Source organism: Clupea harengus, chromosome 2 (assembly GCF_900700415.2).
Source record: "Clupea harengus chromosome 2, Ch_v2.0.2, whole genome shotgun sequence".
NCBI lineage: Eukaryota > Metazoa > Chordata > Actinopteri > Clupeiformes > Clupeidae > Clupea > Clupea harengus.
Genome location: NC_045153.1, coordinates 11,971,904 through 11,988,435, shown reverse-complemented (window position 1 = coordinate 11,988,435; position 16,532 = coordinate 11,971,904). Strand labels below are relative to the sequence as shown.

The 16,532-nt window shown below is 45.5% G+C and overlaps 1 protein-coding gene across 1 annotated transcript; it reads right to left on the bottom strand.

Moving 5' to 3' along the window:
- Positions 1–2,940: 2,940 nt before the first annotated feature.
- Positions 2,941–15,247, bottom strand: LOC105904637 (immunoglobulin superfamily member 3-like). The gene is made up of 12 exons (XM_031582783.1): positions 15,112–15,247; positions 11,557–11,934; positions 10,767–11,183; positions 10,033–10,431; positions 9,125–9,508; positions 8,455–8,829; positions 7,939–8,310; positions 7,008–7,421; positions 6,273–6,674; positions 5,314–5,715; positions 4,613–5,002; positions 2,941–4,203 (listed from the first exon to the last, which is right to left on the bottom strand). Exons 1-12 carry the CDS (start codon positions 15,176–15,178, stop codon positions 4,013–4,015), a joined length of 4,191 nt encoding a protein of 1,396 aa, XP_031438643.1. The 5' UTR covers positions 15,179–15,247; the 3' UTR covers positions 2,941–4,012.
- Positions 15,248–16,532: the final 1,285 nt, after the last annotated feature.

Below are 16,532 nucleotides of genomic sequence, written 5' to 3'. Positions count from 1 at the left end.
CTGGATTCACTTTCTGCATCTCGCAAGTCAACTGTCAGCAGTGACTCTGTGCCATATAGTGCGACTCCTGTGACCTGTCCCTGATCTCAGGCGCGCGCCCACCCGCAAAGCAGACAGTGCTGCCGCTGTTTTTTTAATTTTTTTTTTACATTCGAATATTAATTTTCACATTCGAAATTCTATTTTTAACAACTATTCGAATATATATTCGAATTTAGAATATTCGTTGACAGCCCTAATACATACACATCTACCTCACCTTGTCTGCCACACTTTAACCTGTTCCATACATACATACGTACATATCTAACTCACCTCGTCTGCCACACTTTCACCTGTTCTATACAGATGAAGACGGCAGATAGTCGCCGACTTAGAATTGGATGTGGCAATTGTGCACAAATGACCGTGTGGAATTCCTGTGAAGGAGTATACTATAGTAAAAAACCTACAGTGCTCCAGATTTTAGTCTTGCATTTTGAGGGGCATTGCCTTAAAAAGGTACACAAGACACAATGATCATTGTGTCTTAGAAAATGTGCAGTATTTTAGCAGAATTGAAATTTGTGTATGTGTTGTTATGTGTGTTGCCAGGTTATGACAGCTGTTTGTTTGCAGCGGGTTGTCAAGCCACTGCCGGTCGTGACGTCACACGGACCAGATGACTCCGGAGTGGCGTTGCGGTTTAGATGGGCCTCAGCTCTCATGACTCACGACTCACGCACACGACAGCACACACACACACACACACACACACACACACACACACACACACACACACACACACACACACACTCACGCACACGACAGCACTGACACCATTGGGGTTTTTGCAGAAGTTTCACAGCGTTTGAGGATGTTTCATCGTTTTTTTGTCTTCCCTTTCTGTCTTCTCTGTGCACAGAAACCCACAGTTGGGCCTCTGACTGTTAGAGATTTAGGCTCATTTAGGCACACACACACACACACACACACACACACACACACACGCGCACACGCACACGCACACACACGCACACACATGCACACACATGCACACACACACAGGGACCTACACACACACACACATACACACACACACACACACACACACAAAAACACGCACACGCACACTCACACTCACACACAGGGACCTACACACACAGGGACCTACACACACACACACCAACACAAACACACACGCACACGCACACGCACACGGACACGCACACGCACACGCACACGCACACACCCACTCACACACAGGGACCTACACACACACACCAACACACACACAGACAGTTGAGCTGCTATGGCCGTCAGAGGAGGAACAACAGGACATAGTCAGCAATCAAGCAGGTCCAATATGCTTAGTTAATCACCAGAGCAGGGGTGTTTGAATGAGAGGGACGCGTGCAGTGGGAGAGACAGCAGACAGAAGGGGACCCAGAGGAGCACGTCTGCCCATCCTGTGTGTGTATGTGTGTGTGTGTCTGCCCATCGTGTGTGTGTGTGTGTGTGTGTGTCTGCCCATCGTGTGCTCATTAAACAGCAATCACAGGGGATCCAGCCGAATGTAAAGATATGAGAGTGAGGATTACTGTTCAGACATCTAATAAAGGTGATCTGGACTGGCAGCTCGGAGAGACGTGGGAGTGTGTGTGTGTGTGTGTGTGTGTGTGAGTGTGTATGTGTGTGTGTGTGTGTCTGTGAGTGTGTATGTGTGTGTGTGTGTGTGACAAGATTTGTGTAAGAGAGTGACAGACGACTGTGTGAGTGTGTATGTGTGTGTGTGTGTGTGTGTGTGTGTTTGTGTGTATGTGTGTGTGTGTGACAAGATTTGTGTAAGAGAGTGAGAGAGTACTGTGTGTGTGTGTGTGCGTATGGCTGTGTGTGTTTTTAAAAGACTAGCTATAAGTTGTGAGAGTCTGTCTGGCTGTACTTGTGCGCGTGCACGCCTGTGTGTTTGAGAGAGAGAGAGAGAGAGAGAGAGAGAGAGAGAGCTGAGGCAAAGACAAAGCGAGAAAATGTGTGTGTTGTAGAGAGTGTTGTATTTATGTTTTAATGCATCAAAGCATACAGTATCTGTGTCTTGGGATCAATAACCTCGATTACTGGAGCCACTGCACTCACATAAACAAACAAGAAAGAACAAACAGACAAAAAGCCCCTTCATGAATAAATATGTGACCTGCTGGCTGGGTGAAACAGAAAAGCCCCATTAACACCAGAGAGGGAGAGACTGAGCCCAGGTCCACTGTTGCCCCCCGTCCAATCGCTCCCCCACCCCCACCCCCCCTCGGGGAGCCCACGAGCCGAGGTCCAGAGCATGATGATGCAAGGGCTTTCAGGCAAACGCAATGTTGCAATGTGGCCACAGCAGCGGCAGCAGCATCTGTGTGTGACCAGCTTGTGTGTGAGCACGGATCTTCAGTGTAGCGGTACCTTTGGAGCCCCCACTGTATGGGCCTTAATGGGGTCACTTCACTGGGGTCCCTCGTGGCATCAAACAAAACACGAGTTCCTTATGCGTCGCCGTAGGGCTTTATTTAAGTTTTATTTAAATGTTTAAATGTTTTTTTTTTTTTTTTTTTTTTAAACAAACTGTGGAGCTATGGCTGCTTTAAAGGGTTATTTGCACTGCTCTTGCAAAAGCTCCTGTCCTCTTGATTTCCGTTCGGTTGCGTGACTAGGTACTCACAGACGAGAAATCAGTCTTCAGCCACAGTGCCAGACACATGACTGTGTCGACAGTCAGATGGAAATAATCTTTCAGCAATCACCACAAACACTTCCTGACAACTTCCCCCTCTCTTAGAGCTGCCAGTCAGTGCATCTCAACCATGCAATTCAAATCCATCAGCTTCCACCACACTGTGACAAGGCTATGTGAATGTCTTTTACACAAAACAAATACAGTAATTCTGTTCAAATCTAATGAAATAGAAACAAATAATCAGAAAGGAGCAATTTGTTTTTTAATCGTCAAACAACATTTGGTACAAATCATATTGTGCAAATATTCTGGCTCTTCAAATCTTCTTTTTTTCCCCAACTAAGTTGTACCTAGAGAAAAAAAAGAACATGACTACCAATAAGTACATATGAAATAAGGAAGAAATGTATTTCTGGAAATGTTAGCTGAGAAAGGAAGTCACACTGAAAGAAGGTCACATAAAACCTTTAAAAGCAGCAGCTGTCAAAACCACAAAACCTGAATGGAAAACTTTTTGTTGTCAGACATTTAATCAGTCTTTTTATCCATTCCATACATTTGTTTAAAAAACGTGCCTAGATGTACATAGCAAATGACACCAAAAGTTATGTATTTTCAAACCGAAGTGCTGAGACATCCTACCTCATCTAGACATCAAGACATACAGCAAGTGCTTAACTGTGACAGCTAATAAGCATATACGCATATGAGACTTAACCCACCCCACCTCAGTAGAGAGAGATAGACATAATATGACATGATGAAATGCAGGCGTTTTAAAATAACGTGCATCGGCGATGTCCTCCAGGTCCCAAAAGAGAGAGAGAGACAGAGAAGAGTTGACAGTGTTCAATATCAGCTCAAATGCTGTGGTAACTTCCACAGTTCAGTTTCACTTCCTCAGCATTCTAACACTTTGGCATACATACATAACATACATAGTAACACTGCTGTTCTCAAAGTGAAAGGCCTATCTGTCCAAAGATCACATGAACTCATTGATGTGAAGTGAAGCACACAAGTAAAAAAAAAAAAAAAAGTTCAAAGGTACTCTCTGGAAAAAAGCAGTGCAAAATTGGTGCTTAAAATTCCAAGTCAAAATATGACTGCAGACATTCGGAGAGGGCAAGCAGACGTCTGTGGATGGACGGACAGACGGACGGACGGACGGAGACGGACTCTGTGTCTACCTCTGAGATTGGACCAAAAAGCTTTAGTCTGCCAAGTTCATCAACATTTCACGCCGCTGATTCTGCCACAGTGATAAAAGCCTTCCTGCCCTTCTGTTTCCTCAGTAATAGCCCCCTCTCATTCCTCTCAGGCCTCATCGATTGGCTTCAGAGGATTGTTCTCGGCCCACAGAGACTCGTCGCGTTTCTTCTGAACTGTTTTCGCCTTGCGTAGCATCACCGCCAGTATCGCCACAACTCCAACCAAAATCAGCAGGATGACAACAAACAAGGGAATCGTGACATCTGGGGATCCTTGAGGCTGAGCGTCACCAGCACCTGGAACAAAAGGACAAACAGCGGTCAGAGCACGGCATGTGTTTGAGTGAGAACTGCGCGTGTGTTTGTGTGTGCAGCTGCCACAACAGGGCCAGTGTAGTACAGACATACAGTTTGTATCTTGGCAGTCTGAAAATACACTACTGGCTTTTATCTTAGCTAACGGTGGCCATCCAGTATTATTATCGAGTATTATTATCAAGTATTATTATCGAGTATTCACAGATAAGTGTTTTAATGTGGTCTGTGTTGTGCAGAATGTAATGTTGTCTGGCACCTGGATTCATATGGAACGAAGAGAGGGGTACTGATAAACACACACCTCAAGTTACTCTGGATAAACATCTGATAAATAAATGTGTGCAGTTGTAACATTGAATCATCTGGCTAAACATACTGCATGTATTACCTGTGTGCACGTTAACATCCAAGACGCCAGACCGGTCTTCTGCCATCTTCTTCCAGGTGTTAGTGAGCGTCCTGACCCATTCCACCACCTCACAGGTATACTGACCGCTGTCCGTCGCTCCAGGGTCCGGTACAGTCAAGGTGAAGAGCGTGACCTTTGGCCGGCCGAACACTAATCCCTTCCTGACCTTGTCAAGGCTCTGCAGGGTGCCGTTCCTTGTGATTTTAAAGATGGGGTCCTTTTGGTTATTGTCCCGGGTTCTAAACCAGGTGACCTCGAAGAGCGACTCCTCACTGGACTGTGAGATGATGTCGCAGTCGACTTTGAAACCGGCCTTAAGGTCCGTTACGTTGAGACGATGGTCATCTTTTTCCAAACTCAGGTTTCCCTCTGTTTGAAAAACAGTTGATCATATAAGACTGCATGTCAAGTTTCAACTTTTGTGTCTTAGATTTGCATCACACAAGCCCATGTTCAGGTCAGCACATCTAGCATAACAAGCAACTACATTTGCATTAGTTTTCATAATTTCATACAGCCCCCAGATCATGAAAAGAAAAATGTAAGAACTGGCATTTGTGTGAAGAAGTTAACAACAAAGACTGGACGTAAAGGGGGGGGGGGGACATGGCCTCAATTTGTTGTATGTTGTAGCGTTAGACGACATTTCTGTGCTTGAGTATGAAACAAGTTTGCTGTACCTAGCTTCTGCACGCTGACAGTGATGAGACCAGACTGGTCGGAGGCCAGAGACTCCGACTGGCTAGTGCAGTCGTGCTGGTGCAGATCCACGCGGCAGTTGTACGTTCCGCTGTCGGATGGTACCGCGTTCAGGATGGCCAGGCCAAAGGAGTTCTTAGCTGGGTGCGAGAACCGGAGCCTCTCTTGGTATTCATCATTGAACGTCAGGTGGCCGTCATAACTCTGCTTCAGCAGAGCGATGGAACCGTCGGAACCCAGGCTCCTGAACAGCCAGGTGACGGTGTAGGAGGAGGGGGACGGGTCAGAACCTTCAGAACCCACGCTGCATTGAAGGTCCAATCGCTGGCCCTCCTTCACGGTGAGGTTTTCCTCGTCCTTGTTCATGCTGAAATTACTCTTGACTGTGAGCAAGGTGAAAGTGAGAGAAAGTGAGATGTTTCAGCATTAATTAGAATGTTATGTTGATGATATCAGGTGGCGCTTCAAAGACAGCAATGCCGTAACACTACAGAAATCTACTTTACATTTACATTATATTATATATATATATATATAATACATTAGAATATATTATATATAATATTATGCTCCTGCGTAATAATATATGATTAATAATGTAGGATTTATATAATTACATGTAACTGACCCTAATCCTAACCTAAGTATTAAGCACATGATGCTTGGGGACACATTCCTCCATCTTTGTTCATGTCACAATTATTAGTATGGAAATTCACATTATATTCTAGCCCTAATTATTAGTATGGAAGTTCATATTATATTTCTAGCCCTAATTATTTGTATGGAAATTCAAATTATATTCTAACAGGCATGCAATGCAATGCAATGACATAAATGCATTGGGTATGCAATGAGATCAATCATTAGGTATCAAACATGTTACATACATACTTTTTCATACCAGTAGTGATGTCATAATGTTTATGTCTGTTTCTACCTTCTGTTTGGAGGCTTATGGTTAGTTGCCCTGACGACTCGCTATCCAGTTTCCTCCAGCGCTCTCCAGTCATCAGCAGCCATTCTGACACATGGCAGGAGTAGCTGCCCACATCAGAGGGCCCGACCATGGGAAACGTGAGGCTGAAGTGGGTGGGAGTGGGTCGAGCGAACATCTGACCACCTTCGGTTCCATCCAGAATGTGCAAGGTCCCGTCGCGACTGGCATTGAAGACCATCTGAGTTTCCTCTCTGTCCGCTGTGACCTGGTTTCTGGACCAGATCACCTCAAAGACTGACCGGTCACTGGAGCGGGAGAGGACCAGGCACTCGACCTCAAAGCCGTTCTGGGGGTTAGTCACGACCTTGCTCTGGTTGGTCTTCAGTAGGGACAGTGTGGGAGCTGTGTAGCAGAACCAAGTTTCAAAACCAAGATAGCGTTTATACACAGGATATACAAGGATAGTTTTCATTTGACATGTGTCATTTCTAATGTGCATGCCTCAGAGTAAAATCCAACTGTACAACTGCCACGTACAGAGGCAGTTTGGAAAGATTTCCAAGTATTACATAAGCTATATGTCAAGCCAGCACCATGTGTTTATGCAACAGTATTCATCAGATCCTGAGATGCATTCTACATGCTGTACAGTACACAGCACATGCTATTTCACATGCTGACCACAGTTTAGGTGGGTAAATTAAGAAGATTATGAGAAAAATCCAAGGATCTTACCTATAGGCTCTACCGTCACATGGGTGACCCCTGATTTGCGTGAGCCCTTCTTCTCCCACAAGCCACTGCACCCATGCTGGTACTGTTCCACCACGCACCAGTACCGCCCGCTGTTGCCCGGTTCCACGTTGGCCACCATCAGGTGGAAGGTTCCCGGGTTGGGCCTGGAGAACCGGAGCTTCTCCTGTAGATCCGCAGGGCCGCTCCCGTAAGTCAGCTCCCCCTGTCGGCTGTAGGTCAGAAGGGTACTGGTGGAGGAGTCAGGTGCAGGGCTGGCACTCTCGAAGAGCCAGGTCAGGGAGAAGTGGGAGGATGAGTCGTCCATTCCAGATACTATGCTGCAGATGACGTCGATCTGTCCACCTTCGCGTCCACTTGTGTCGATATTGGTTTGGTCCATACTGAAATCGCTGGCTGATGTGACGGAAGCAGACAATGGTCTTTGTTACAATGACACTACTGTAGACTCTGTCATCTAGGGAGGGATCTCAGTCAAATGGTCTGCCACATTATAGTATCTTTAGCGTAGAATCAAAATTTTAAGTTTAAAAATCCGTACATTGAAAATCGCTTCACTGGGCAAGGTATAACGGGAATGATTGTACCCTCACAAAAGAAGAAATGAGACACTGGAAATTAAAGCCCACCCATTCTACCATAGTGCAATACTATGAGTCAGCAGAAAAAAAACTCATTCAGTTGTGGTGCTTCACCAAAGAGCTCAACAAAGTCCAAGTTCAAATTGAACACAGAACACCCTTCTAATTCACCAAGAAAAATATATAAATGTTGTTTTGTTGTTGTTTTTTTCAGCCACTGAAATGTAGTTATTGGTGAATTAGAGTATCGTCCTGTGCTCCATTTGAATCTGTGTTCCCAGCTTGGACTGAGTCAGCAGCGAGTGGCTTTTACCTTGACTTGCATTACGTACGTTTTTCACTGATCAGCACGTCCACTGTGGCATTCTGGGGCGGGACGGAGTACCACTCCCCAGCAGTGTCCTGGAGCCACTCCTCCACCTGGCACAAGTAGCGGCCGCTGTCGCTGGCGCCCGTCTGCCGTAGCGACAGCTGGAAGGTCAGCCCCGGGAGCATGCTCACGCCCGTCCTCTTCCCCGCGTCCTGTAGCGTCACAATGCCGTCGCGGTCGCTGCCGGCAATGGTGCGGCCATCCACCTGCCAGGTGACGGCGAAGCGGGATGAGTTGGAGGTTGCCTTGGCAACCATGCATGACATCTGGATGTCAGAGTTCACGGTGCTTTTCAGGGGAGAGGTGGGATTAGGGATGAGCGACAGTTTACTTGCTGCAACAGAGAGAAGAATGACAGAGAGTAAGAAATGTCATTAGCAACCCACATATCAAAAAAGATATTCAGAAACTTTTGCCAAGCAACAACTACAATATCAAAGTTAACTGTGAGGCTAAGCTTTTGGCTGTCACATTGTACCTGGCTTCTGCACTCGCACACCCAGAGGGTTGGACGGTTTGCTGGCTCTCTGCGTTTGCCTCAGGTAAGCTCCCACCACACACTTGTAGACTCCGGCGTTGCGCAGGCTTGCCTTGGTCACTCCCAGCACGTACTGCGAGTCGTCCCCGCTTATAGCAGTGCTGAGCTGGTAGCCATCCCCCTCTCTGCCCCAGGCCACATCTCCCGTGTGGTGTACCGAGACTATGGTCTCCTCGCTGGAACGTCCAACTTGCTCAAACAGCCAGGTCACTGATAGGGGCACGTTGGGGCCCTTCACTCTGCATAAGAGACTAATCTCGTTGTTCACCTCCACATTAGAAGTACGACTTCTTAAGGCCACTTTCACCAGTTTATCTAAAAAGAAAGTGGCAGAGGGCATGGAATGATACTTTGCATAAAACCTCAACATGGTGGTAATAATATACTGTATGAATATATGATCAACACATAGTAAGACAAGGAGTTGGTATTGATGCTATTTATCTATTTAGTTTTATTTAACCTATATTTATTGACCTTAAAAGTTGTTTTATTCCAACCCAGAATCCCCCCATCAGTCCCCACCATGTGTACCACCTGTACCTAATTCTCCCAAACAACAAAATGCACACAAATGTAAATCTCATTCATCTGTGGTTGGGTAGTTTACCAAGTGATGTCACTTGGACAGAGCATTGCTGTGATTGGCTGGCTGTCTTCTTCTCCCCTCCGCTGTTGTCCCTGCTCCACTCGGACACGGTGCACATGTAGACGCCGTCGTCCGTCACACCGGCCTCGCCCATCTCCAGGACGATGCTGCCGCCGGCCGAGCGGAACGTCCGCAGCGCGCGCTGCTGATACTGAGGACCCGGCTCCATCACGCCCTGGCGACTCAGGCTGATGACATCACTGAAGGAGCTACCTAGGGAGTCCTTCTTGTGTTGCCAGATGACGGAGAGCTCGCTGTGCACCCCGGACACGTTGCAGGAAAGGGTGAGAGGTGCACCCTCTGTGACACTGAGCTCCGAGACCATGGACACACTAAGCCCGCTCTCTGCGAGGGAAAGAGGAAATGGTTTATTTTACTACTGCTTAATGGCCATTTGCAAGTCATGTTGTAATCTCCAAATGTCCAAACAGGACGTCTTTTAGGATTATTTGCAACAAGTAATGTAAGTTTCAGGAAGCTATTGAGAGCTATTAGTAGCATTTAGTACACAGTAAAATCGATTGCCTCTAACTCAACATTGCAAAAAAGATGGAACTTTGATAGGGATTGACCATTTATTTTGCAGGCGCAGGTTCAACTGTGTGTTACACTCCAGATCAAACAAGTTCCCTAATGAACTCTTACACTGGTGGTCATTTCACACTTAGAGTAGTAAAATTAACTTGGAATTGAACACTTGTGATTTTCTGTATAGCATGTAATATGTACATAGTAGACCTGATAATGCTGGTACATATAGGGGTATACGATGGACTCAGTTAACTCAACAAAAGATTAGGAAAGCATTTGTAGCACACATGTGCATGTACAGCATACAGCAGATGAGCACATGTGGCAGTGAGTCTCACCTGTGGCAGTGATGGTGACCTGCTGGGTGCTGGAGCGCTTGCTCTGGCCCTGGGTGAACCCCCCACTGTCGCCCCTCTGCTCCTGCCACACCCGGCACTGGTACTCCCCCTGGTCCTCGGCCCTGACCGGCCGCAGGGTCAACGTGTAGTCCTTCTCTGTGGTCTTCACCGCCCGGAGCTCGCCCTCAGTCGCCCTCCCTTTATAGCCCGGTCCGATGGTCAGGACCCCCAGCGGCCCCAGGCGCGCCAGCTCCTCCTCGCCCTTGAACCAGGCCACGCTGAAGAAGAGCTTTGGAAGATTCTGCGCCTCCAGCTGGCAGAGCACCTCCACGGGCTCACCTTCCTTGAGGTCGGCGTTTGTGACCTTGATGTGAGCAGCAAATGAGTCTGCATCCACCACTGCGATATCAAGAAGGGGTGAGGATGACACTGTTAGCGTCTGTAACTGCCAAACAGACCTCTTGTTGTTCGGGTTAAAGCAAAAACTGTTTTTTACACTGTCACAGAGTGTTCACAGAATATCATATTTAATGAGGAAATAACAAATACATTGAATCATTCAGGAGGCTTTTGTCCCAAGTGACTTGCCGTATAGCACAAATACACTTTTCTATCAGTTTGTGTGCTACCTGGGTGTCTAACCCATCACCCCCGCGTTGAACCTTGTCCTTGCTCTACTTGAGTAACAGGAACACAAATAGCAGAAGAAAGGAAACAGATAAGCTATGTCTCACCGACAGCCTTGACGACTACGTCAGCAGCTTGAGCGTCTCTGTTGGCGATGCTGACCCATGTGCGGTCCGGGTCCCGGATCCACTCTTGGACCCGGCAGAAGATCCTCCCCTGGTCTCCCAGCTGCACCTGGGTCATCCGCAGCTGGTACCGGGTCTCCTCCACCTTCTGAATCGCGACTAGCCTCGACTGGTACCGCGCCTCGTAGCCCACGCCTGGCCTCACCGTCAAGTCCCGGTCCAGGCTGATGATGGGTCGGGGCTCGGCCTCACCGTTGCCATGGAGGAGCCAGGTGATGGACAAGTGGGTGTGCTGGAAGGTCTGGCTGGAGGCCTGGCATTCCAACTGAAGAGTCCCCCCCTCCGAGAGATCCACGGAGGGGGATCCAGAGTAGGTGGTCACCAGGGTGTCCTCAACCACTGTATGTGGAACAGTGAAATGCCATTTATTCAACACTTTTGTCTCCCATGTTGAACTGGTTACAAATGTCCGCTTCATTTAGAGTCGATTCCACTGAAATCAAGCTATAAATGTATATTTACAGTTGAAAGAGCTGATCAGGCCAGTTGATTTGTGTATATACTAGGAAAAACTAGCTTTGCACATCTGTGTAAATGTTACTTTATCATGTTAGCACCTCCAGGTGATTCTTTAAAAAACATTGTCTCGATGAGAGATTACATGTTAAATAAGTAACAATTATAATAATAATAATAATTATAATAATAATAATGTAATAATAATTAATAATGAATAATTATTTTATTTAATAATTACTAATAAATAACCCACCATTCAGTGATGTTATAGCACTGTAGGTTCCATAATAGTCTCCGTCAGTGTTTGGGGTATGGCACTCAATCTCAGCGGTATCCTCTAGAAGAGTGTTGTTAATGTGGAACACGACCGACGACCCCGACAGCCTCTCAATCCAGATGTCTCCGCTTCGGACTCGGGAACTAAACGAGGCGTATGCGAAGTTGTCCCCCTCGGTACTGATGATCTGGATCTCCTGGGTGGTCCGCGGGGCCCGGTAGGCCGAGAAGCGGAAGTGCTGCTCAGCTGGGCCCTTGAAGCCACTGACGCTGCAGGAGATGGAGACGTGGAAGCCCTTGATTCTGTAGAGCGGGCCGGCCTGCATCGTCACCATGCGTTGAGCCTGGCCAACGTCTAGGAAGGAAGAGCAACGATCGTCAAAATATATCTGTTATTTCCATACTTATTATTATTTCTAAAGTTATTATAATACATGTTTAGTTATTTTATAGTTTGCATTTTCTAATGCCATATTTCTTGGGTTTCAGCAGAGCTTCCGTGACTGATCAGTGGACTACAGGGGGGTTCACTTCCCACTAGAGCTTCTGTGATTGATCAGTGGACTACAGGGGGATCTGAGAATTGACTTCAAGGGGCTGATCATTCAAATGCAGAATGTTGTAATGGTACTGTCATGGTAAAAAGTGACCGGGTGCCAAAAAGAGCCCGGGTGATGTAATGTTGGCTTTCGAACGACTCTTGAGTGACAGTTGCTATACCAACGTTAGCATTACGTCACCCGGGCTCTTTTAGGAAGTCAGACTACCTCAATAACGCGATTTACCCCAGAGCATCTTGCATTATACTTCGCTACCTGAGACCAGCTTGCCTGTATTTTACCTGCAATAAACCAAGCAAAACAACCATGTGCTTGATGTTTGACTGTGTTAGGAAAGTTGTTGACTCACAAGTTTGTTATAGTGTCAAAGTAAGTAAATTTCAACCGGTTTCGCCGCTAGCATCTCGTTAGCGATTAGCAATTCCTCCGTTAGCTGGGGCACATTATTTTGCTTAGTGTATAGCTAGCAAGCTAGTATGAACTCTCCCAAGTCTTTCTAAATAGGCCTATATCAACAAATAATGGTAGATCTTAAATTATTTAAGATGTTAGCAAATTAACTGGCTGGCTTGCTAAAAAGGTAGATGAACAAGCACCGTATATTATTTAAGATGTTAGCAAATTAACTGGCTGGCTTGCTAAAAAGGTAGATGAACAAGCACCGTATAGTATTTAAGATGTTAGCAAATTAACTTGCTGGCTTGCTTAAAAGGTAGATGAACAAGCACCATATATTATTTAAGATGTTATTAAATTAACTGGCTAGCTTGCTTAAAAGGTATATGAACAAGCACCGTACCGTATATTATTTAAGATGTGAGCAAATTAACTGGCTGGCCTGCTAAAAAGGTAGATGAACAAGCACCGTATATTATTTAAGATGTTAGCAAATTAACTGGCTGGCTTGCTAAAACGGTAGATAAACAAGCACCGTATATCAGTATATTTTCTCCGTTTTATAAAAACAAATTTCTACTCTAAACAATTTCAATTGAAATGCAAATGATGATGTAAACGGCTAAAATGGAACACTTTATTTACCGGGTAAAAATGTGTTTAGCCACAATATATAGCATTCAAAAAGTAGTATTGACTGCAAATGTTGATGTACAGGATACCGGCAGGTGTAGCTAAAACGGAATACTTAATAGTTTTAGGCACAATATTAAGTGACTAACAAGTAGCTGATGGCTTTCGAACGACTCTTGAGACTGACCAAAAAGTGCCCGGGTTACGTAGTGTCCGGGTTACGTAATGCTAGTGTTGGTATAGCAACTGTCACTCAAGAGTCGTTTGAAAGCCAATATTACATCACCCGGGCTCTTTTTGGCACCCGGTCACTTTTTGCCATGACATTACCATAACTAATGTAACACATTTGTCATACTTCTATTACAAATGCAGTGTTATTTGAGATATTTTTCAATGATTAATAAACTTTATAACACATTGTAAATACATTGTAGATAGTAGTTATAAACATTAAATATAGAAAAAAAAAACATGTACGTTAAAGTTTAGAATGTTTTTTTGACACCCTGCTCAACTTTACTTTTAAAAGTAGTAATGCCAGCAAATTTAAGACAAAATAACAAAAGCTTGAAAATAAATAACTCAGTACACAGCAAAGCCCCGAAGAATTGAGAACACAACCGTGTCCCACTTCATATCAAGTGTTCCTATTCCAATGTGCTGTACAAGGTAATAACATTGATACCCTTCTCTTATGAATACTTTTTATTTTATTTACTGGCTCGACTCCATATCCTAACTGTGATGCCATGACATGGCGTCGTGTCATCCCTGGCTGCAGAATGGCGGCCATTCAAACCATGAACTCTTCATGGACTTTGTTTTAACCATGTAACAACCTTTGAAAACAGCATCTGTTTTATCTCCCTGTCTGCTCCTGAGTAGGTCATCTCCCTATCAGTACTCCAAATGCCGTTGTGAGAATTTTTGGTGAGTGCGAGCGCCAATCTTGCATCAATGGGTTTTTAAACTTTTATTACAACTTTTGTTTTGACCCTCCAGTCACTGTTTATTTCCCTTTTTTTGCATATAATTTTGCACTGTAAATGTACTACACAGGTGCTTCTATCAATTGCCTAGAGACAAATAAAAGACCTCTTTACCATCGCCTTCTGTGTGCCTCCTAGTTTTAAAAAGACTCTCAGTCACAGATACCTTTTAACACTAACCTTAAAGTTTAGTTCATCTTGTGATAACATCTACTTATATAAGACATAAGTTGTACTAACGGGGTAATTACGTATTAATTACGCTGTCTATGGAAACTATACAAAGTGTTGTGCACAGCTGGAGTATTTGCTGCAGACTATTTGAAACATGTGTCTGTTCACTGCTCAACAACAACACTACTTTTATCTAGAGCAATGTTTGTTACCATGGTGATACCTACTCCTTGCTCTCTCGCAGGCTAGATATGTTGATTTTAATATGCACTGGCTTGATACAGGAAGCCTAAGAGGCTTTTCTGTTTTGATTTTATATGATTTGAGAGTACCCACCATCTTAGACTTCAAATCAAGGATTCAGTACTTTAGAGATAATATCACACACTTCCTTAATACATACTGTACAAGTGTTGTGATAGAGAAATTAAATTATTAGTACCTACTAGTACCTTGTGCTTCAGAATGTTTACCATACACTTGTCTCAATAACGGCAAGAATGTGGTAGACGGTAAAATAAAGGGTTGATGTGTAGGTAGTCTGAAGGTTATGACTGGCTCACTGCAGTAGTTTTACACCCTTTAAGTCCAGTGAAACTGACAACCACAAGCATAGTGTGTGGGTGTGTGTGTGTGCGTGTGTGCCTGTGTTTGTGTGTGTGTGTGAGTGAGTGTGTGTGCGTGTGTGTGCGTGTGTTTGTGTGTGTGTGCGTGTGTTTGTGTGTATGTGCGTGTGTGTGTGAGTGTGTGAGTGTGTGCTTGTGTGCGTGTTCTTACCTGACTGAAGCAGTCCCAGCAGGCATAGCAGAAGAGAGAATGGCCACATGTGGACCCGAAGCTCCATCCTGAGTCACTGAGTCACTCACGAGGAACACTCTGTCTCTCTCTCCCTCTCTCCCTCTCTCTCTCTCTCCCCCCTCTCTCCCTCTCTCTCTCTCTCCCACCCTCTCTCTCTCTCTCCCTCTCTCTCACACACACAAGAGCCACACCTGACTGACTATGCAAGAGAGGAGTGCCTCTCTAAACAAAACAAAAATCACAAAAAAGGAAGTGTGTGTAAACACACACCGGCCACACCTGAAGGCTTGGCCAAGAGCAAAACCTGGAGCTGTGAGTTTTATCGCCGATGTCGTCGTCGTCGATGTCGACGCTGACTTGACTTGACTCCACAGCACTGCAATCTAGTTTGAGTGACAATGCGACCCGTGCAGGCAACCTTTTGCCATGAAGAGGGGAGGAAGTGTTGTGGGTTTCCTGCTGTCTCTCGGAGGCCTCACTTCTCCACACACACACCACACACACACACACACTACAGAGACAGACACACACACACACACACGCGCGCACTCACACACACACACACACTTACCAGTCACCACAGAGGAACCAGACGTCTGCAATCTCCTGCCTTTAGCTTATGCAACACTTTACTGTTCACACAACACCTGCATATTCATAACACTTGTAACAGTACACTTTGGCTGAAATGCTGGAAGTCCCCGTAGCTCAACTGGACGAGCAAGTTGCTCACACCGCCAAGGTAGAGGGTTCAATCCCCCTGATAACACACTGTGGAGATGAATACCCTGCCTGTACTGGAAACGTCATTTTGCATAAAAGTCTCCACTTACTGAATCCATCCAGGGTCTGATAACACTGGAAAATGATGGTGGTGCGTGAACTTTTTGAAGGGGAGGTATAACAAAATATGTTTAGGTTCTGCACAAGCCTTGTTATCCTTCCTCAACTTTTTTTTCCACTGTCACAACAAATACAAATGCTAATGCATCCACTTATTGGCCTCATATCATGCCCTGCTGTCAATTAAGGCCGAACCAGCCAATCAGGATCTGCCACCAGGGTACCACCCCTTATTTGTGGTATTGCTTTGTGCTATTTGGGTATGTGCTGCATGTGTTGTGAGAGGCTAGGCGTCGTAACCAAGAATCTCACACTTCTTTTTTTTTCTTACCGGTATGTATGTACAGTCTCGACATAGGTGACAAAGGTGACAGACGGTAGTGGGCGGCACAGAGCTTTTGATAGCATGCATGGGTTAAATGAACTGGGAATGAGGAACTTGAGGAGAGCTGGAGGTTTTTTGTCAGATCATTTCACGGCGGGGGGGGAGGACTTCTGAGGCCTGCTTGAGGTGGCTGTCCGGAGCTGGCTGCGCATGAGTGAGTGGGATGGGTGAA

Excerpts from the sequence above, each read along its gene's own strand:
- LOC105904637 (XM_031582783.1), bottom strand. The coding sequence starts at position 15,178 with ATGGAGCTTCGGGTCCACATGTGGCCATTCTCTCTTCTGCTATGCCTG. Across the intron at positions 8,830-9,124 it reads TGTCCAAGTGACATCACTTG|ATAAACTGGTGAAAGTGGCC; the intron begins GTAAACTACCCA and ends CTTTCTTTTTAG. Across the intron at positions 4,204-4,612 it reads GGATGTTAACGTGCACACAG|GTGCTGGTGACGCTCAGCCT; the intron begins GTAATACATGCA and ends CTTTTGTTCCAG.